Source organism: Lepidochelys kempii, chromosome 7 (genome assembly GCF_965140285.1).
Source record: "Lepidochelys kempii isolate rLepKem1 chromosome 7, rLepKem1.hap1, whole genome shotgun sequence".
NCBI lineage: Eukaryota > Metazoa > Chordata > Testudines > Cheloniidae > Lepidochelys > Lepidochelys kempii.
In genome coordinates this window covers 24,405,630-24,427,777 of record NC_136386.1, presented here as the reverse complement: position 1 = coordinate 24,427,777, position 22,148 = coordinate 24,405,630, and the positions used below count along the sequence as shown (strand labels likewise).

General features: G+C 44.5%; 1 protein-coding gene across 2 annotated transcripts in view; it reads left to right on the top strand.

Annotated features, from left to right (window-relative positions):
* Positions 1–22,148, top strand: part of NCKIPSD (NCK interacting protein with SH3 domain) — a 98,771-nt gene that overhangs the window by 44,786 nt on the left and 31,837 nt on the right. For both annotated transcript variants that reach the window (XM_073351429.1, XM_073351428.1), the window contains 2 exons: positions 5,446–5,533; positions 8,056–8,684. In XM_073351429.1, the coding sequence (XP_073207530.1) occupies positions 5,446–5,533; positions 8,056–8,684 (717 nt within the window). The remainder of the gene's footprint in view (positions 1–5,445; positions 5,534–8,055; positions 8,685–22,148) is intronic.

Here is a 22,148-nt window from a genome sequence, read left to right as displayed (position 1 = left end):
GACAGTGGGAGCAAGGGACCCAGCTCATTGTGTGGTTTTGGGCTACATAGCCAAGATAGTATGTGACCCTCCAGTAAGCTGTTGCCTGCAATGTGTGTAAGCAGCAGTAGGGTAAGACAGGAAACTGCAAGGATCAACTTCTTACATGTCAATGGCTTCTTTGGTTCAGCTAATGGCTTTATGGGCTAGGAGGGGTCAGGGGAGCTGAAAAGTGGGCTGGGACTACATGTTGCAGGGATTGATGGGGCAGGGAATGAGACACACACACTCCAGTCTTTTTTTTCTTTTCTCTCCTCCCCCCCCAGATTGCTTAAAGTTGCTGTAACCGTAAAGTAATAAACTTGGCAAGGTTTTGGGACAAAAGCCAGGATAAGATCTCTCACTGGCCCTGTTAGTAACTACACATTGCAAACGTTTCCGAGCACGGCAGTTATCCCCAGCCCACTGTAACAAAATGTGCAAGAGATGGGAGGAGCACTGAAGAATCACACAGCAGTTGTGTGGCCTAGTAGGAAGACCACTGGACTGGACTCTTCCTAGCTCTCCCACTGGCCTGCTGGGTGATCCTGAGGAAGTCACTTCACTGCTCTGTGCCTCAGTTTCCCAGCTGTAAAATATGGATAATGATGTAAAGTTCTTTGAGATCTGATGATGAAAAGCTAGATCATTCAATTATTACCTAGCCCCAGTAGCATATCAGCTCCGAACATAGTTGAGAACTACAACTGTCTAAATGACCATTAACTCCTAACAACAAATGATTCTCTTTCTATTTAAAAAATTAAGCAATTAAATGGCAAAACACTTTTAACATGGCGTTAAGTTTGCCTGGCAATAGCTTGTGCCCTTTCAGAACGTCAAGTTGAGCAAAACTCAAACTTCTGAAAACTAGGAAATACAGAGTTAAGGTAATTGCCCACATAACTTTAATTCTGCCCTCTTTGAGTTATGCCCTGATACACCCTAACACATACACTCCCACTGCCTTTTCACTGTAGTGGACAGGTGCTGCCTGCACTCTCCCTACCCTCAAACACTGAGTCTGCTCTCTGGACAGAATACTACACTTTTAACATTTAAGAACCACTTCCTACCCTTTTATAATCCTTTCACACTTGCGCACAGGGTACCACCTAAACCTAACCAGCATTAACTCCACAGTCTGCTCTCATATCCCACCTCACTACTGCCAGTACCCATGGCAAGAAGGCCCCAGTGTCCTGCTACCAACAGCCTACACAATTCTGTATTGAAATAATGCAGACAGGAACCTCAGGGTACACATGCACTTCTCTTGATAACACACATAGGAGGGACTTAGACCCAGATCTTCTCATATCGCAGTCACCGCTCTTCCAATGTACTTCAGCCTATTCCTCCGCCATTCAATACAGCAACACCCAACACAGTTGAGGCAGCTGCAGTTCAGACAATTCCCAATGGCTGTTGCTAGCTCCAGGGGGCAGCATTAAGGTTATATAGGTGTTTATTTTAACTCTGTATTTCCTGGCTTTCAGAAGTCTGAGTGTGGCTGAATTCAGCATTCTAGAAGGGCACGAGCTACCACCAAGCAACCTTAACTCTCCTTTCATGAAGTTTTTTTGCCATTTAATTTTGACTACCTGACACAATAGGGAAGTCTTGAAGCCTTAGAAACTGGAAAAGCTATAAAACTCACTGTTTGTTTATGCTCAGCAAGCTACTTTCCTGGGTATAAACTAATTGTGCTCCTGCTCTTCAGGGCTTTGCTATATACAGTAGTGTCCATCCCAGCAAAGTTTTTTTCTCAAGGAGTATATTATACTTGTTTAAAAATAATGAGACCGCACAACTCTGAGCTTTGGAGTTTGGGGACCAATCTTGATCTCTTACTGCCCACCCTTGTGGGATAGGAGTATCACCATTCAGTGCCCCCTTCCCTTCTCCAGGTGGTGCTTGAAGAAGCATTGATTAGTTCTTGCAGCACACCTGCCTTCGTTGGCCAGAGCAAAATCCTGCATGTGTCTGGAAGGAAGGAAGTGATGGACACAGAAAGGGTGAGGAATGAATGGTTTTGGGAGTCCCTTGCCCTTGCAGAGAAGTCCAGCCACCACCCCCAGCTGCTGGGAAGAGGGAGCCAGCTGAGATTCTTACAGGGGTCTGCCTGGGCCCTGCCTAGAGGCATTTTTTTTGTATAAGTCTCCATATAGCAGGTGTCAGATCAATTTGAAGCCTCTAGCTCAGCCTCTTCTCAGTGGCTGCTGGAAGGGAAGGGGCTGTCATCTTGACTGTTGATGTGGGTCTGCCTGCCCTAACCCACTCAGCTTCTTGGTGCCCAGTGGGCACGGGAGTGAGAAGGGAAGTATCTGTTGTTCTATCCCTCTTCCAGACTCCTCTCATTTGGACTCCTGCCTGTGCTGCTGTTCACAGCTTTGCCACCCATTGACAATATGAATCCACCGGATTATAGACACCTTCACTGCATTGCATTTTGGTCAGTTTCACTGAGTTATTCAGAATTAAAGGGGTATTCGGGAAACTCTGCTGCCCATTTACCAGTACTCTCAGTTGTGAAGGGAAGCCTTTCAAATGTGATCAAGGTGGAGGAATCCGTCACAGCCAGGTCATCTTCCTCAGTGTGCAGAGAGAACACGCAGCACCGCTGCTGCTGCTCACAACTTTGCCAAACAGCAGAGGTGCGGGGTGTTCTCTGTGCACATTCAGGAAGATGGCCCTGCCTTGCTCACATTCCCTTCACAACTGTGAGGACTCAAGGCTTATTTTTAAAGATATCCTTAAAATGAAGATTAGATTCTGCAGAAATAAGTTTATCTTGCCTCCTCTTGGCAGGAAGGATTTCCAGAGCTCCATGTATAGATTATGTTCTATGACACTTTGACTGCTGTACAAACACAACTCTATAAGAATAGAGGTCAAATATTTGACAAATTTGGTAGTGTAGGGTAGTGGTAGGGTAGTGGAGCCAGTGAAGTGTCTAGAATGAGCCCTTTCCCTGGCTGCCCCCAAATAGTGGCATGCTGATCTTCTAAACTAACTAAAGCAGGCTGCTAAAACCTGCCACTTTTATGTATGTGTGATTGCGCTAAGCTAAGCGGCTTCATGGCTGTAAAGATGGGGCTGACTTTAGCCCAGCTGCACTTACAAGAGCTTGGGAGGGGCTTCTGCCAGCATTTTACAGGGGCCTCCTCTGTTCTAATTGTGCCTCTCACAGCTGTGCAGTCTTCGGGCCAAAGACTAATAATTTCTTAAAGGCAAGTAGGTGTGGTGCTGGATTCTGGCCAGTTCTGCCTTGAGAAACAAGCCTTCAACCTGCAGGAGCATGGTCTGGATCTTAATAAATCCGGGCCCTGAACTGAAGGGGGGGGAAGCAGATTCCACAATCAAGAATCTTTCACTGAGAAGAATCTGCTTCCAAATCAAAACCCCCTTCCACTTAAGCAGAAGCTTGAGTGCTTCCATTTGATCTCCACTTTCACTGTGTTGTATGAGGAGAGAGGTTGTGTCTGAAGTAACCAGAACCTAATTAGTTTACTGTTCAGTGGGTAAGGCTGACACCTTAATTGAACCCAGAAAGAAAAAAGAAGCCAGCACAGATTGCAGAGCACAGGTGAAATGAAACATCACTGAGCAGGCAGCTGGGACTTCCAAGTAGAGCAGCCTGTGTGGAGTGCATTGCAGTGATCTGTCTGGGGGAAGCAGTCTCTTTAAGAATGGTGTCACTATTAGGCTTCGGAGATTGCTCTTCTTGGAAAGTCTATCTTTGTGTTCTTGAAGCTGCTAATATTGCTGGGGATGTGCTCCTAGTGCTGCAATTCAGATGGAGCATGGTGGGGCCAGTTGTGGTTAGCCCTTTGCCACTGTAGTCCCATTAGAGCATTGTATACTATTTGGGGCTCTTATTCATTCAGATTTCTAACAAGCCTTATTCAGGGCAGTGTTGCCAACTTTCACAATTACATTGCAAGTCTTGCGACATTTTCATAAAGCTCTATCTACTGGAGTCTTGTTATGGGAGCATCTCAGGTTTCATTTAGAACAAACGTTTCTGGCCCTCATGGTTACAGAGAAAAACTTGAATATGTGTCCTCAGTTGGCTCATAAACAAGCTAAGAAAAAAGAAACCAAAACTTCTCTTAAAATCTCCTTATTTTGGAGAGCCTGGTTCGTGATTTTGAACTCTTGGCCACCCTGTTTGCTTTACAGGCATTATAAAACATACTGAATTTCTGTATGTCAAAAAAGACCACCTTCTTCCCAGCCCATCAATATAAACTCCTCCCCTCCCAAATACCATTAAAGAGGAAGCCTGGAAGAAATGTAGCATGGCCTCAGTGTTGTCACATCAGGGCTCTGTGGGACCAAGCTGGAGTCTAATGCACCTCATTGAGACCACTGGCACTAGTCCCTCCCATCTGATCCGAGAAGTCCCAATGTGAGCACCTCCTGAGTGCAGCCATTGCAATATCACATGAGGATAGAGGCATCTTTCAGGCAGTCAGGACCCAAACAATATATCTTTGTAGGTCCAGAACCACACCTTTAGCTTCCACATGGATATCAGCCTGTGCAGTTCAATGGGTTCTGGTGCAATGCCCTTCCTGGAGGGAAACACCACTTAAGTTGGCTGCTATTTTCAATGCTGGCTGCAGTTTCCCAGTGGTCTGGGATCATAGTCCTACGTAGAGCAAACTGCAGTCATACAAACGCTAAGCAATAAAGATGATTAATCGTGGTGAGGTCCCTGTATCCATAAGAAAAGGTGATAACTCAGGAGTCTTGGGGAACTCACTGTTGTTCCACCCACAACCATTGCCAGGAGGAGAGAATTATGTGGGAAGTACTAGCTGTAGGGCGTTTTGTGAAGCTCTCTAGTTGAAGCTTCTCACAGCAGGGAACACCACAGGCGTTATGGCAACACACAGCTACTTTAGCCCTAGTTTCTCACTCTCTGTATGAGATTTGCTATGGAAGTATGAATTAGGAAGGAATTTACGTAGTTCCAGTCCTTGGCTTTGTCTTTCTGCAAGGATATTTGTGGCTGATGTAATGGATCTCTCCAAAAGTGTGTTTAGATATGCACACTGTTTGCTGCCTCTGTGGGGCTGTTGAGATCACTGTAAAGTCATGGTAAACATGTGGGATTGCATCTGGAATAAGAAAAGAGTAAATGCTTGACATGTCTCTGACACACACATTGTGTGCTGCTGAACATAGCAATTAAACAAGGGCTGCTTTTCCTGTCAAGGAGAGGAAATAAAGCAAGGTTTCGGAGTTTCTTCTTTGTTCTTGCAGGAAGTCGCCTATTAATATCTTTATAGAATGATGAGAGAGATGTAAGGACAAATTAACACACACGTGCGTGCACACATACACACAAAGGTTTATAATAGGGAGTGTATCTTGATTGTCAGCCTCCTTTGATTGCTCTAAAATGTTCCCTTTTAGATCCCGCCACAGCCCCGACGTGCTGCTCCTGTAACACCCCCACCACCAGAGAAACGCAAGAATGCGCAGATGGACGCACCCAGTAGAAGTAAGGAAAAGCTTTTGGGGTTTTTATACACATGTTGGGCAAGAGGCAGACAACACTGAACTAAAATATAGGAAGATGTGTAATGGTAGCAGCAATTCTGGCTCAGAAAAGCATCTCTTGGATTTCTGCTCAGGTGATGTTGGGCTGAAATTTCCATCACAATTTTAATCCTAAAACTCCAGTGTTGGGGACTACTGTTTCCCTATGTCCTTCCTCGGTCCTCAAGCATGATTTGTGGCTGATTGGCACCTGTGGCTTCTTCTCCCACCAACTCGGCGCATTGGATGCTGGGCGTGGTGTTCTCTGGACTTCCTAAACTGATGGATTTTGGGGGAAGACAACATTTGCAGAAGAAGCGTTAGAATATTCTGCTTGGTTGTGATAAGGATATAACCAGTGTTTTGGGGTCCTTGTATAAGTTATTCTCTCAGGAGTATCATAGGGATCTTTCAACAAGGCAGTATGAGAATTTTTTTTTTTTCCCCATCTGGATGTGATAATGCCATTAGATCACCAGAGGGCACTCACTATTAATGCAATGACTGCTCTGTTAAGTAAAAGCTTTTTGCTAGCTGTCCATCTAACTCTTTGTTCATATAATGGCCACACCAGTCAGACTTTTGCATAGTTGGTGGCTTGCCTGTGCAAAAGACGGGAGTATGGTGTCTTCTCCCCCTAACCCAGGAGAAGATCAGAGGTGCATGCAGTGCAAGTACAGTAGCTGTGGTGGTAGTGAGAACTTGCAGTATTGATCCCTGGAGTGCTACTGGATCAGTACTAAGCAAAAAAATTAATTTGCGACCTTTAGGGGTTAGACCTGTGGGGTAGAGGAGAGAGGAGTGCACGTTATTTTGTTGTGATACAATTCATGTTGTGGTGGTTGTGTATTGCCCCAGCGCTACACTGTGCTCATACAGTTACATTGTCATGATGTTAGTTCTCCCTAAACTCAGTCCAGGATTTGTTAATGTCGGGTAAAATGAGCTTGCAGGGTGCAGGACAGATCTGTCACATTCTGGGCAGTTCATTGAAATTTGGAACAGGCAGCAACCTGCTTCATGGTACTGAGCCATTCCACACTACAGTAGTGAGAATTTCTACCCTTGGGAATGATTTTCTTGAATCCATTATCTATTCCATTGAATCTACTGGAAGTATGTGGATGATCATCTTTAGGAGGAAGATGAAGAATGGTAGAGATCTCCATGGGAGATGTGTGCTCTTATTCAGCCTCACATGTCGTTGGCCTGAACAGTTGAAGTAGACAATCCCATTATTCCCTTATTCATAGGGGTGGAAGGCCTATTGACAGGCTTCTTAGCCACGGATATGCAGCTAGTGTTCTGGCTTTTGACTTGGGGGTAAGATTGTGAGATTACCAAAAGATCACCCGGGACCAGCAGAAAAAACAAAAGGCTCTTCCAGAGGTGACTGGCCCTTTGGCCCAAGAGACGCTCTGTTGCCTAAGGTATTGTTGACTAAGGAGATTATTATTTTCTATGGATAAGCTGGAGTCAATAAGGAGCAGTGAATGGCTGGGTGAACATTCATGTAGCATGCAAAATCAGAATAAATTCACCTTGGGAATCAAGTTGTTCCTAAAGCAGTACTTTTACTCTCCTACAGATCTCAAATATCTTCATTTGGGATTCACAAAAAGTAGCTGATCGAGGCCACTTTTTGCCCAAGTAACTATCTTCCTGGCCAAGCTGTGAGAGGTTGGGTGTGGGATAAAAGTTTCCACAGCCCCATTTTTACAAGTTATGGGGCAAAGTATATGAGTAATTGAGTAATGAAAAATTTAGGCTAGATGTTAAGAAAAACATCCTAGCAGTAAGGTTGATTAGATTGTGGACTAGTTTCCCTAGAGAAGTGGTGTAAGTACCATTGCTAGAGTTAGCCGAAACTAGACAGGACAAAACACTCAGAAATATACTCTAGCAAGTACTCCTGTACTGGCTGGGAAAGGGCGGTATGTGCTAATGGGTTTATAATCAGATTACCTAGAGTGCAGAAAGTGGACTACACACGCCTGTCAGCCAAATGCTTTTTTTCTTGCTGTTGACGCCAAGCAGAGCATACAGTTAGTGCTGCAGGGAAGGATCTTTACAGAAGAAGGGAGAAGCTTGCTGCAATGAGTAATCTTATGTACCTTGAAATTTTCAGATACGTCAATCAAAGTACTGGCTACATGCAGTATGTTTGGGGGGAATAAAGTTATTGTCTAAACCGGGGGGGGGGAGGGGGAGGAGACTCCTCTCTCCTAGTTATGTTTTTCCTGTAAAACAGTGAACCTTTTGAAGAGAATCTCTACAGAACAGCTTTCTTCCCCTTCCTTAAGAGTTTATTTTACTGGAGTGTTCAAGAGAGACCTAATACAATTTTGCTTTGAGATAAGCGAGCCAGGAAGAGGAGCTTTGGTGGCATGCACAATGAGCTTCTTAATAAACTCTGCTGCAGCAGTTTGTTTTTCCCTTTTTCTTTGATGCTGTTGCTAAGGCCTTTTAATTGTTCCTTTTCAGATGCTGTTGAAATCACCTCTGGGTCGGTTTCCAGTACCTCCTCTATAAGCACAACTTCCCTGGATACCTTGTACACTGGTTCCACTGCATCCGAAACAGGTCTCCCAACAGCCACTTCCAGCCCCACCAACACTCCACCCCCTGTCCCCAGCAGGAGTGCCCACACCACAATATCACGCAGCTTGGATATTAGTCCTTCAGCCCACCTGAAGCATGGGTCTTCAACAAAGCGTGGTGCAACCAAATCTCCACAGCCCAAGAGGGCTGCCCCAGGACCTCCTGTTGAAACAGCAGGTCAGAGGTCTCTCCCTATGGATGGGGAGAAGAATCTGCAAGTCAAGAAGACTGCTCTAGCTCCATCCGGGGGCTTAGAAGCCTTCAACTCTCTTTGCCTTGATGATAAGAAGGCAGTTGCTTTGGAGGAGTTGGCACCAGAATCCAGCAGCCAGGCAGTGTCTGTGCCAGAGACAATAGGTGCGGAACTGATCGAGCTGGTGCGCAGGAACACCCACCTCAGCTATGAGCTGTCACGGGTTGCTATCGGTGTAGTGATTGGCCACATTCAGAGCTCCATCCCAGCAACCAATAACGTCATGGAGCAGATCCTCATCTCGTTGGTGGAAAATAAGGTAAAGGAAATGCTGAGCTCTGGCAAGAGGGCACCATACAGGGACTGGGCAAAAATAGTAAAATGTGATTGAAGTAGTAATCTGCATTTTGCTCCTGGAGCTCAGAGGCCAACCCAAGTGAGGAAAGAAGAGTCCAAATTAAAATAAGATGAGTGAGAGAGCAGAGGTGATGGGCTATCATAGAGTGAGTGAGTGAGTTAAGGGGGGAAAAAAATCCAAGTAGGCTTAGCTAGCAACAAGCAGAGAAATGGCAGTCTGGTACATTGTGCAGGGTATTATTCCAGACGGGCTATGAAATTAAGAACTGACTCTTTGCGGGAATAAGTGAATGAAAAGAAGAAGCTGGTGTCAAGAGCTGTTTGGTGATCAGCTTGGGTTGTAGAAGCATTGTGTGTGGACTGGAGGGGAGCTGGGCATTACAGGAGACTACATATGAGGGGGTGGGAGAGAGCCAGGATTAACAGCTTGGGTCCTGTAAAACTAAAAGCGAACAGGTTAGTTGGTAGGAGCTGTGGGGGATAGTAGAATTTCTAGATCCAGAGGGTAATGCTAGTAGTAAGACTTCAATGGGCACAAATACAGCAGGATCCAATGCACTCTGGGGGATTGTACTTTGGTCCCGTTTCTTTATGAAGTCGGGGATGGCTACATATGGACAAAGTATAGCTGAAAGAAGAGGAGTACTTGTGGCACCTTAGAGACTAACCAATTTATTTGAGCATAAGCTTTCGTGAGCTACAGCTCACTTCATCGGATGCATACTGTGGAAAGTGTAGAAGATCTTTTTATATACACACAAAGCATGAAAAAATACCTCCTCCCACCCCACTCTCCTGCTGGTAATAGCTTATCTAAAGTGACCACTCTCCTTACAATGTGTATGATAATCAAGGTGGGCCATTTCCAGCACAAATCCAGGGTTTAACAAGAACGTCTGAGGAAGGGGGGGGGGGGGCGGGTTAGGAAAACAGGGGGAAATAGGTTACCTTGCATAATGACTTAGCCACTCCCAGTCTCTATTCAAGCCTAAGTTAATTGTATCCAATTTGCAAATGAATTCCAATTCAACAGTTTCTCACTGGAGTCTGGATTTGAAGTTTTTTTGTTGTAATATAGCAACTTTCATGTCAGTAATCGCGTGACCAGAGAGATTGAAGTGTTCTCCGAGTGGTTTATGAATGTTATAATTTTTGACATCTGATTTGTGTCCATTTATTCTTTTACGTAGAGACTGTCCAGTTTGACCAATGTACATGGCAGAGGGGCATTGCTGGCACATGATGGCATATATCACATTGGTGGATGTGCAGGTGAACGAGCCTCTGATAGTGTGGCTGATGTTATTAGGCCCTGTGATGGTGTCCCCTGAATAGATATGTGGGCACAGTTGGCAACGGGCTTTGTTGCAAGGATAGGTTCCTGGGTTAGTGATTCTGTTGTGTGGTATGTGGTTGCTGGTGAGTATTTGCTTCAGGTTGGGGGGCTGTCTGTAGGCAAGGACTGGCCTGTCTCCCAAGATTTGTGAGAGTGTTGGGTCATCCTTCAGGATAGGTTGTAGATCCTTAATAATGCGTTGGAGGGGTTTTAGTTGGGGGCTGAAGGTGACGGCTAGTGGCGTTCTGTTATTTTCTTTGTTAGGCCTGTCCTGTAGTAGGTGACTTCTGGGAACTCTTCTGGCTCTATCAATCTGTTTCTTCACTTCCGCAGGTGGGTATTGTAGTTATAAGAATGCTTGATAGAGATCTTGTAGGTGTTTGTCTCTGTCTGAGGGGTTGGAGCAAATGCGGTTGTATCGCAGAGCTTGGCTGTAGACGATGGATCGTGTGGTGTGGTCAGGGTGAAAGCTGGAGGCATGTAGGTAGGAATAGCGATCAGTAGGTTTCTGGTATAGGGTGGTGGTTATGTGACCATCGTTTATTAGCACTGTAGTGTACAGGAAGTGGATCTCTTGTGTGGACTGGACCAGGCTGAGGTTGATGGTGGGATGGAAATTGTTGAAATCATGGTGGAATTCCTCAAGGGCTTCTTTTCCATGGGTCCAGATGATGAAGATGTCATCAATATAGCGCAAGTAGAGTAGGGGCGTTAGGGGACGAGAGCTGAAGAAGCGTTGTTCTAAGTCAGCCATAAAAATGTTGGCATACTGTGGGGCCATGCGGGTACCCATAACAGTGCCGCTGATCTGAAGGTATACATTGTCCCCAAATGTAAAATAGTTATGGGTAAGGACAAAGTCACAAAGTTCAGCCACCAGGTTAGCCGTGACATTATCGGGGATAGTGTTCTTGATGGCTTGTAGTCCATCTTTGTGTGGAATGTTGGTGTAGAGGGCTTCTACATCCATAGTGGCCAGGATGGTGTTATCAGGAAGATCACCAATGGATTGTAGTTTCCTCAGTAAGTCAGTGGTGTCTTGAAGGTAGCTGGGAGTGCTGGTAGCGTAGGGCCTGAGGAGAGAGTCTACATAGCCAGACCAGCCTGCTGTCAGGGTGCCAATGCCTGAGATGATGGGGCGCCCAGGATTTCCAGGTTTATGGATCTTGGGTAGTAGATAGAATATCCCAGGTCGGGGTTCCAGGGGTATGTCTGTGCGGATTTGATCTTGTGCTTTTTCAGGGAGTTTCTTGAGCAAATGCTGTAGTTTCTTTTGGTAACTCTCAGTGGGATAAGAGGGTAATGACTTGTAGAAAGTGGTGTTGGAGAGCTGCTGAGCAGCCTCTTGTTCATATTCCAATCTATTCATGATGACAACAGCACCTCCTTTGTCAGCCTTTTTGATTATGATGTTAGAGTTGTTTCTGAGGCTGTGGATGGCGTTGTGTTCCGCATTGTGTTGTTCTTTAGATAAGCTATTACCAGCAGGAGAGTGGGTTTGTGTGTGGGGGGGGTGGTTGAGAAAACCTGGATTTGTGCTGGAAATGGCCCACCTTGATTATCATACACATTGTAAGGAGAGTGATCACTTTAGATAAGCTATTACCAGCAGGAGAGTGGGGTGGGAGGAGGTATTTTTTCATGCTTTGTGTGTATATAAAAAGATCTTCTACACTTTCCACGGTATGCCTCCAATGAAGTGAGCTGTAGCTCACGAAAGCTTATGCTCAAATAAATTGTTTAGCCTCTAAGGTGCCACAAGTACTCCTCTTCTTTTTGCGAATACAGACTAACACGGCTGTTACTCTGAAAAGTATAGCTGGCTACTATCCTAGAGGAGAAGGAGGTGGTGTTGGAGCATTTCTCCATGGAGTTCATTCCCACACTGTGACTGCCACAGGGAGGAAGGAGAGAGAACTAGTGGCTGCCAGTGTGTTGTATTAGCCTTCCCATTGCCCACCACTGGATCACTTCTTCCTAAAGTCTGCAGGCTTTTGCTGGATCTTTCAAATGCATGGAAACTTTCAGCAGAAGTGCTGAATTCAGCATTCTTCCAACCGTGAATGGGAGGATAAGATTGAGGCAAGTCTGAGGACAGGTATCCCGACTAGTGAGGACAAAGCAAGCAAAGGGAACTGCCAACACGGAAGGTTCAACAAGCATTGCTGATTAGTCATTCCATGTTTGGGCCATGTGTGACCAGACACAGGCCACTGGAGAGCATGCTGCCTCCCGGGTGGTGGATCTCCTTACGTAGAAATGCCCAAATTCTTTATGTAGAAGCCTAAAACATGAGGGAGTTGGGACCTGATAGGCGCGAGAATGACTTTCAGTATCCAGGAAGAGAACTGAAAATCGGTTTGGTCAACTGAAAAGATCCAAGAGTTTTATGGTGCCCAATATGAGTGAAAAACTGAAGGAAATGCGTTAGAAACCAATGTGTGAGATTCAGGAAGGCTTGAGATGCACTGAGGCTTTTTCTGATGAGGTCTGACTTTGGGATTAGACTGTCTCAACTAAAGCAGAGAGGGCACCCTAAGATCAGAATTTGTGGGGCTGGTTAGCAGGTGTTTTAAACCTAGATAGGAAAGGGCAGAGGCAAAACTTTTGCTTAGCTCGACTGGTGAACATTAAGCAGGTGGTGAATAACTGAGAAATATTAGAGAAATAATGAAAAATAAGCAAAATGGGATGGGATTTGTACTAAATAATGGAGACTGATTTGGTGGGCATAAGTGGAATATTAACATTGCTATACTGTACCTAATGTAGGGGAGATACAGGAGTTGGTGCGTTGGTTCTGGGTAGCAGCTGGGGGATAACTTAGCAATGGGGTGAAGAAGTAAATATATTAGTCATATGACCTGGGTACTGTGCATCCCAATATCATAAGAGAATTAGCCAAAGAACTTGAGCCATTAACAGTTGGTTCTCTGAGAATTTTTCAAACCATGGAGGTAGCACAGGACTGGAGAAGAAGTTGTTGTGGTACAGATCCTTTTTAAAAAGTGGCCGTTATTTTCTGCAGGTAGTGGAACAAATATTAATGCAACATCTGTAAATGGAGGAAAATAGAACCATGAGTAATGAACAGATGTTTATGAAGAATTTCTGTGCATAAACTCATTTTTCTCCAAACGTGTTAGAATTACTGTGTAGGGGTAAGTGTGTGCATAGTTACGCAACATAAGTGGATGTAACAATTAAGCACCTTTTTTTGACCACAGAATACACTAAACTTACTTTGCACCTTTTAGACTCTTTGGTTGGTCTTCCCATCAGGACCATAAAGGTTCAAATAGTTTTCCCCAAGACAAAGTTTCTCTATTGCTCTCTATACTGGGCTGTTCCACAATACATTCTTCAGCCCTCTTTTTGACCCATTTAGGGAATCGTTCCCAAGCCTCTTGAGTAATACCACCATCGTGAACTCATGCCTAATAAACTAATACCAAGCCTTCACCACCTCACTCGATTACATACATGCACAGACAAAAATAAAAGAAGACTGCATCTTGCAGTAGTCATTGAAACAGACAAATGTCTAGGCAGCCATTACCTTTGAATGGAGGGATAATAAGTTTCAGCTCCCACTTGTTAAATGCAAGGAGTACGTTCCCTATAAACATCTAAGATCAGAGTTCCAGTGCTGATGGCCAAATTACAGTGAATTGTTCAGAGATGTTCAGATTTGCAAAACTCCTGGTATTCAAAATTTAGATCAAATAATAATCCAGTTAATTATCTGCATTGAAAAGATCACCTGTAAGTAATCATAACAGCTCACATTTTTGTGGCCATAACCAATCAGGTAATTGCTTTCAAACTCAGTAATAATATACTTACTGTCTGATCTAGATTCAGAAATAATTTGTAACTGATGTATCATGCAGATGTTCTGGATTTGGCCCAAACTATATGAATTCTTGCTCAGTTTCCTTTCCCTCGGACCCTGAACAGCCCTCTAAAAATAGCTTGAGCTTTATCATGCTCTGAGAAAACAGATTTATTTTTTCCAATTTCTGCAAAGAATCTCCAACTTTGTGGGTTGTGAGAGTGAAAACTGTGTACCAAGTTCCTGAAAGTAGGATCCCTCTTCTGTCTTATAGCTGTCGCCATATCAGAGAAACATGGGATTACGTTTTGTAATTCATTGGGGGGGAGGGGGCAATGTATTTGCATTTTGTACTTGGACTGTACAAGGAACAAAAGAGACTGCCCCTGTCCAGAGAAATGTAGTCTATCAGTACATCTTCAGCAGTATTTGTCTGAGGGTAGACACCAAGGCCTGGTCTACACACACGGTTTTTGTACTAGTATAACTATTTTGGTTAGGAGGAGGATGTTTAACCAAAATAGTTATGCCAGTACATCTCCTAGTGTGATGTAATTATACTGGTACAGAGGCCCCTTATATTGGTAGAGCTTATTCACGTTACCGTGTAGGACTGGCAACTTTGTACTGGTATAACCCCAGCCACACTGGGGGAGGAGGGAGGGGTTGTACTGCTTGCATTATACCAATATAGTTAAAACAATACAACTTTTGCATGTGGATGAGTCCAAAAATAATTATCATTATACGCTTATGTCCTTGATCATACCAAATCATTCCATGTTCCCAAGGGCATTTTATTTACAAACTGACACAATGTACAGAGTTGTGGCTGTTTTCAGCTTTAAGTCAAGGGCATATTTTTAAAAACACTTCATAACACTCTTTGGATCCTCTCCTTTCATTTCATACAGTACAAACACTTATCCATGGGGGTATTCTGTATTTTTTTAAGTGAAGTGAGACATCATTGATTAAAGCATCAGTATACTCCACAGTAAATCTTATGCTCATTTCAAGCTTTGTATTACATTCTTTAATTAGTTGTGCCCTTTCTTCTATTCTTCTAGTTTTAATTTGAAGTCAAATCACTGGTTTACTAAATCAATTTTAGATTGTTACTTCCAGCTTATTCCCAGCATGCTCTTCTGAAGATTGAATTGCTTGTGGTATTTTCCATTCATTTATAGTGCTCCTCTTCTGTAGAACCCGGTGCAATGCACTGATCTAGGAGGAGGAAATAACCTCTTGTGCCTCTGACATTTCATTTCCCCTAAGTTAGTCTTGTGGGTGTCTGATGCTCACTTCGTAATGGGAGTAACTTCTAAAAGTGTGAGCTCAGATTGCTAATGAGCCATAGTTCCCCATCAAACCCTTAAAAGGGGAAGCAGAACTAACCAACCACTGTGTGCTCAGGATACCTAGAGGCCCTCCCATTATAAAATGACGTCAAGACAGAATGTTTTCCTTAGGGAGATTTGCTGCTGTGAGTCAGGTTTCCCAAAGTGGCTTCTCCAAGCAATCATTGACGTTGTCTAGGCTATGGTCACTGCCTCCTTTATTAATGAATTATACAGTTAATAGGTGATAAGAATGAAGGAAAATGAAAAATCTTGCTTTTACAAAAGTATTTGCTGCAATGTCTATTGGAAAGATATATTGGAATTGGCATGCATAGGAACACAAATGTCTCAGGAATTGGAGGAGTTGGTCTGAGGATTTATTGAGCTGAATATCAGACAAGAAAAATTGTCTATTCCATATATTTTAAATGGTGTAACTCCAGTTCAGGTGCTGCACTGCTTGAATAATCTAAAAATAGACTAGACGAAGCCCTCAAATGCTTTGTAAGGACAATTCTGCATTTAGCGGGTGGATTGTGGGGGTGAACAAGATAACACCTAATGGGGTAAAGACCTAACTCTTTGTTTTCTGCATGAAGTCTTCAGAAGCATAGGAATTGCCATACTTTATCAGACCAGAAGTCCATCTCGTCCAGTGTCCTGTGTCTGATGGTAGCCAGAACCAGATACTTGAGAGGAAGGTGTGAGAATCCTAGTGGGTAGAGGGGGATAATCTGCTCCCCATGTTAGGGCTTATCCTGGTCTCCAGTAGTCAGAATTGGCTTAAACCCTGAGGTTTAATACCCTTCCAAAGGTTGTGTTAGCACTAACTAGAACAGTTCTGGTTATTCTTGTTATCCATATAAATGTCCACTAGTCCCTTTTTAAATCTAGCAAAGTTCTTGACCTTTTAGTATGGCTTTTGACACAGTCCCACATGACATTCTCATAAGCAAACCGGGGAAATGTGGTCTAGATGAAATTACTATAAGGTGGGTGCGTAACTGGTTGCAACTCTATACTCAGAGTAGTTATCAGTAGTTCATTGTCAAAGTGGGAGAGTGTGTCTAGTGGACTACTGCAGGGGCTAGTCCTGGGTCTGAATATTATGCAATATTTTCATTAATGACTTGGATAATGGAGTAGAGAATATGCTTATAAAATTTGTAGATTACACCATTCTGGGAGGTATTCAGGCACTTGAGGAGGACAGGATTGGAATTCAAAACGACCTTGACAAATTGAAAAATGGGTCTGAAATCAACATGATGAAATTTGATAAAGACCAAATGCAAAGTACTGCACTTAGCAAGGAAAAATCAAATGCACAAATACAAAAAGGGGCATAACTGGCTAGGTGGTAGTACTGCTAAAAAGTATCTGGGGGTTATAATGGATCACAAATTGAATGTGAGCTAACAGTGTGGTGCAAGTTGCAAAAAAAAAAAAAAAAAAAAGCTAATGACATTCTGGGATGTATTAACAGGAGTATCATATGAAACACACAAGAGGTTGTTAGCCTGCTCCATTCAGCACTGGTGAGGCCTCAGCTGGAGTACTGTGTCCAGTTCTCAGCACCACATTTTAGGAAAGATATGGATACATTGGAGAGAGTCCAGAGGAGTACAACAAAAATAAGATTTCAAAAACCTGACCTGTTAAGAAATTTTTTTAAAACTGGGTATGTTTAGTCTTGAACAAAGAAGACTGGGAAGCGGGGCACTAAATAGTCTTCAAATACGTTAAGGGCTGTTATAAAGAGGACTGTGATCAATTGTTTTCCATGTCCACTGAAGGTAGGACTGCTTATCTGCAGCAAGGGAGGTTTAGGCTAGATATTAGGAAAAACTTTCTAACTCTTAAGGGTAGTTAAGCACTGGAATAGGCTTCTGAGGGAAATTGTGTAATCCCTAGCATTGGAGGTGTTTTAAGAACAGGTTGGACGGACATCTGTCAGGGATGGTCGAGGTTACTTGATCCTGCCTCAGCACAGAGGGTTGAACTTGATAACTCCTCAGAGGTCCCTTACAGCCCTACATTTCTGTGATTTATCATGTTACGTGACAGCTAGTTACACAATCTGCCTACACATTGTGTGAAAAAATGTTTCCTTTTATCAGTTTTGAATTTGACATCTTTTTAATTTCATTTAATATCTACTTATTTTCCCTGTCACTACAAGAACAGAAGCTCCTGATGTACCGTCTCTTGACAATTCATTATTTTATATACTTTTATCATGTCCTCTATTATTCATCTCCTTTCTCAGGCAAACAATTGCGATCTTCTATCTCTTCCTGTGAGAGTTTTTCCAAGTCCCTAATCATTCTCGTTGCCCTTCTCTGAGCCACCTCTAATTCTGCAACATCTTTTTTAGATGGCGTGACCAGTACTGCACGCAGTATTCCAGTTGAGCCTGCATCATTAAATTACATAATGGCATTATAATATTTTTCTCCATGCCATTCCTCACCCATCCTAGTATCTTGTTTGCTTTTTTGAACAGTCTTCACTGAGCTGTCTGCAGTGATGCTCTGTCTGTGGGATTAGTTACCTTAAAACCCTATAAGATGTAGGAGTAGTTTAATTTTTTCCTTCTAATGTGCATTACATTTTTCTTCTGGAAGAAGTTTAATCTATGCCTCCTGTAAAATTGCAGTGTCACAATGTTCCACTTACGACATGGGAGTCGGAATCAATCTGCACTTCCATTAAAATCAAGCTTTAAATCTGTTGACTGTACTTTAAGCTCTACTTTGGTCAAAGGAGTTCTAACCTAAGTGGGATGGCCAGCATGGATTGGCACAAGCCATGTTAGACCAGTCATGCTTACAGTTAGCTGATATTTTGGTTTGACCCTATGCTTTCTGGAAGGCCAGACTACATTAGAACCCTGTTTGGACACAGCCTGTACACGTCAGCAACAGGCATGCTCCAAGCAACCCCCTGGAGTGTCAGAACTTGTTCCACTGGACACTCTCAGAATTCACCAATCTGCTGTTCCTAAATGAATGGAACACCTCAGTTTACCAGTTGCACTTCAGGATCACCTCTCAGTTCAGCTTACAGCACTTAAAATTTGTTTATAGTGAAAAGAAGTATAAATAGAGATTTGAGAAGAAGCAAGTAGAATTAATGGAAATTGTAAACAAATGGGTACATAAGTTTAGGCTCCAGTTAAAGTGTTAACTAACAAGATATTCATTTGCCTGTCTCATAAGTCAGCTCACCCAAAGTTTCTCTCCCAGCATTAAACAGCAAGACTGGCTGTGATGCGCAGTTCATAAGACAAGCCAATAGGCTGCTTGTCTCTAGGTGAAGGATACCTGTGTATACTTCTGCACCCCCAGATATACAGTAAAACCTGTCTTAGAGATCACCTCTGAAGAGAGACCACTTGTCACAAGTGACTACTTGCAGAGGCCACAGAACATCACTATGCTGTGGTGTGCAAACCTTCGCAGAGAGACCACCTCTGTTACAAGCAATCACTTTTCTAACTCCCATTAGAGGTCGCTCCTGGCAGATTTTACTGTAGTTCTAACCTCCATTGTCTTCACTCGTAAAATTAGGTATCCTATGCTGCTTATTTATGTCCTTCAGAGCATCTCTCCTGAAGACTTTGCAATCTCTTGATTAGCATTTTGCTCTGTCTGTAAACAGGCATCTATTGTAAAGTATATAGTACGTAGTTTACATGTAGCTAGGTAAGCATCTCCTGCCTTAAAGAAACCTATCACCTTCTGGTGGCCAGCCCCAGCTGGCATACCTTAAGAGCATAATTATCAGGGTGTATGCATAACTCCTTACATATTATCCACACATACCTCTAGCAATGATTATGATGAACAGTGTGAAACAGGCTTTCAGTGCAGACCTCGCATGTCACCCATTGACCAACTTATTTAGAGACCAGAATGAGGGGATCCCTGTAACACTGTGCACCCTGCCAGTTGGCACCAAGAGGTCCCTGGGTCACAAGGACCAGTGTGTAAATCCATTAACATCCGATGGATTCTTGCAGGCACTGGATTATGATGCATTTAGTGCATGTATGTGAACTTTGCTACCTTTCATTCTGTAACTAGCTGTGGCAAATCTCATTGCTGACACTGTCAAACCGTTGCTCCACCTCTGCCCGGTACTGCTGCTTCTGGAAGCAATCTGCCCTTTGCACTGAACGCAGTTTCCTTCTGTAATTCCATGTTGCTTAAAACAAATGACATTTCTGTCTTGTTGAAAAATTTTTTCCACTCTGTACACATTTAGGGCATGGCTACACTTGTGAGTTAGAGAGCATTAAAGCAGTCCAATGCGCTCTAACTCTCAACACATCCACACTAGCAAGGCACGTAGAGCCCTCTGGCTCCGCGGCTAGAGTGCTCCTGGTACTCCACCTCGGTGAGTGGAATAAAGTTTGATGCACCCCTACTGGAGCGCTGTGGCACCAGTGTGGACACCCTGGCCTGTTAGTGCCCTCTGATCGGCCTCCAGAAGTGTCCCACAATGCCTGCTCTATCCACTTTGGTCATCACTTTGAACTCTACTGCCCTGCACTCAGGTGACCAACCATCAGACCCGCCCTTTAAATTCTCTGGGAATTTTGAAAATCCCCTTCCCGTTTGTTCAGCCAGGTGTGCAGTGCTCTCAGCGAATCTTTCCAGGTGACCATGTCTCCATGTGCCAGGCGATCCCCAGTATGAAGCAATGGCGAGGTGCTGGACCTCATCAGTGTTCGGGGGGAGGAAGCTGTCCAGTCCCAGCTGCACTTCAGCCATAGGAATTACAATACCTTCGGGCAGATATCAAGGGGCATGATTGAAAGGGGCCATGACTGGGACGCACTGCAGTGCAGGGTTAAAGTGAAGGAGCTGCGGAATGCCTACCACAAAGCCCGTGAGGCAAACAGCCACTCTGGTGCTGCCCCTGTGACCTGCCGTTTTTACAAAAAGCTGGACGCGATACTTGGCGGCGACCCCACCTCCACTCCGAGTACCACCATGGACACTTCAGAGCACAGTCCAGCAAGGCAGGAGGAGGAGGAAGACACCCCAGCCAGTCGCGGTGGTCGGTGCTTGCGGAAGGACAAACACCAGAGGAGGCTTCCGGTAAGTGGCTTTTATTGTGGGAAGGAAGTTATTCGGTGCGGGCTCTTGGGGCGAGGAGGATTAGGGCTGCATGCATGCCTAGATGCGGAATAGGGCATTGATGTGCCCTCTCACATGGCAGTAATCTCTTCAAAGGTCTCATCCAGAACTTGGGCAATGCGCTTGCGCAGGTTTCGTGGGAGAGCCACTGTGGTCCTTGTCCCAGTCAGGCTAACGTGTCTGTGCCATGAAGGGCCGGGGCGGACCATTGCTGCACACAGGCAAGCTGCATATGGGCCAGGGTGGAAGCCACATTGTAGTAGAAGACCCTCCCTTGTTTCCTAGGTCACCCTCAGCAGCGAGAGAGATTCCAGGACGAAGTCCTGTGGAAAATGTGGGGACAGTGAGTATAGGGGTCCCTTGCAGTTGTTGGCTCTCCCCAAGGCACAGAAACCCAGAGGACAGTACAGCCATGAAAGAATCAGTCCCCCTTGACCCTGTGCTTACTCACCATTTTGGGGCTCCTGGGGGTTGTGTGCTTGCTTTAGGACTGGCAAATTATGCTATTGTGTAGACTGTGCTTGCCCTCCTTAAGTACACGGGAATCATTGCTCTGTCTGGTGTGAACAATGCTGCCTCTGTTAAGTGTTGCATTTTGCCTTTACAGATGCAACCTTCAGATCTCAGCCGTCCGTGTTATCACCAACTGGGAGGCTGCAAAGAATCAGGAAGAGGCCATGTAGAAGCAAAGAGGACATGCTGCATGAAATCATGCAGCACTTCCTTAATGAAAATCAAAAAGTGCAGGAGTAGCAGGAGAGTGAAAGGAGGGTCCACCAGCAAAATGCGGATTGCCGGCATCAAAACACAGAGCAGCTGATAAGCATCATGGAGTGCCAAGTGGACTCAATCCAGGCACTCGTAGCCATGCAGGCGGAGCACTACTGCAGCCCTTGTCCCAAAACTCTTGTGCCCTCATGTCACCGCCAACCCACTTTCCCCAACATCCTGGGTTTTTATCGCCGCCAGCTGCCTCCAAGACCTGTAGCTTCATCACCCAGCCTTGCAAACTACGACCCTTACCCACTGCACTCAACCCCCATCACCATGCAGTATAGCCATCCTGAAGTGCAGCACTCACTGCACAGCACTCCAAACAGGAAGGCTGAGTATGATAACAGGACATACACAAACCTGTGATTGTACCGTTCCCCACCCCACCCTCTTGCCCTTTGTGTTTCCCAAGCAGTTATTTTCAATAAATGCATTTTCTTTTCATTAAATGGATTTTTTTGCTTTGAAAACATTCTTTATTATTGCATAATGTAAAAGATACCTTAGCCCAGGAAAGCAACAGGCACTGCAAGTCAGTGTATCATACGTAGCAAACACCGATTCCTACTAACATTGGAACTGCTGGACTTTACTCCTGTGCAGGGCACCAGACATTACTGGTGGCTTTCAGCCTCAAATTGCTCCCTCAAGGCATCCCTAATCCTTGCAGCCCCACGCTGGGCCCCTCTAATAGCCCTGCTCTCTGTCTGTTCAGATTCAGCCTTCAGGTGTTGAACATCTGAGTTCCATGTCTGAGTGAATCTTTCATTCCCTTCACAAATGTTATGGAAGGTATAGAAGGCGGATATAACCGCGGGGATGCTGTTATCGGCCAGGTCCAGCTTCCCATACGGAGAATGCCAGCGGCCCTTTAAATGGCCAAAAGCACACTCCACAGTCATTCTGCACTGGCTCAGCCTGTTGTTGAACCGCTCCTTGCTGCTGTCAAGGCTCCCTATGTAAGGTTTCATGAGCCACGGCATTAAAGGGT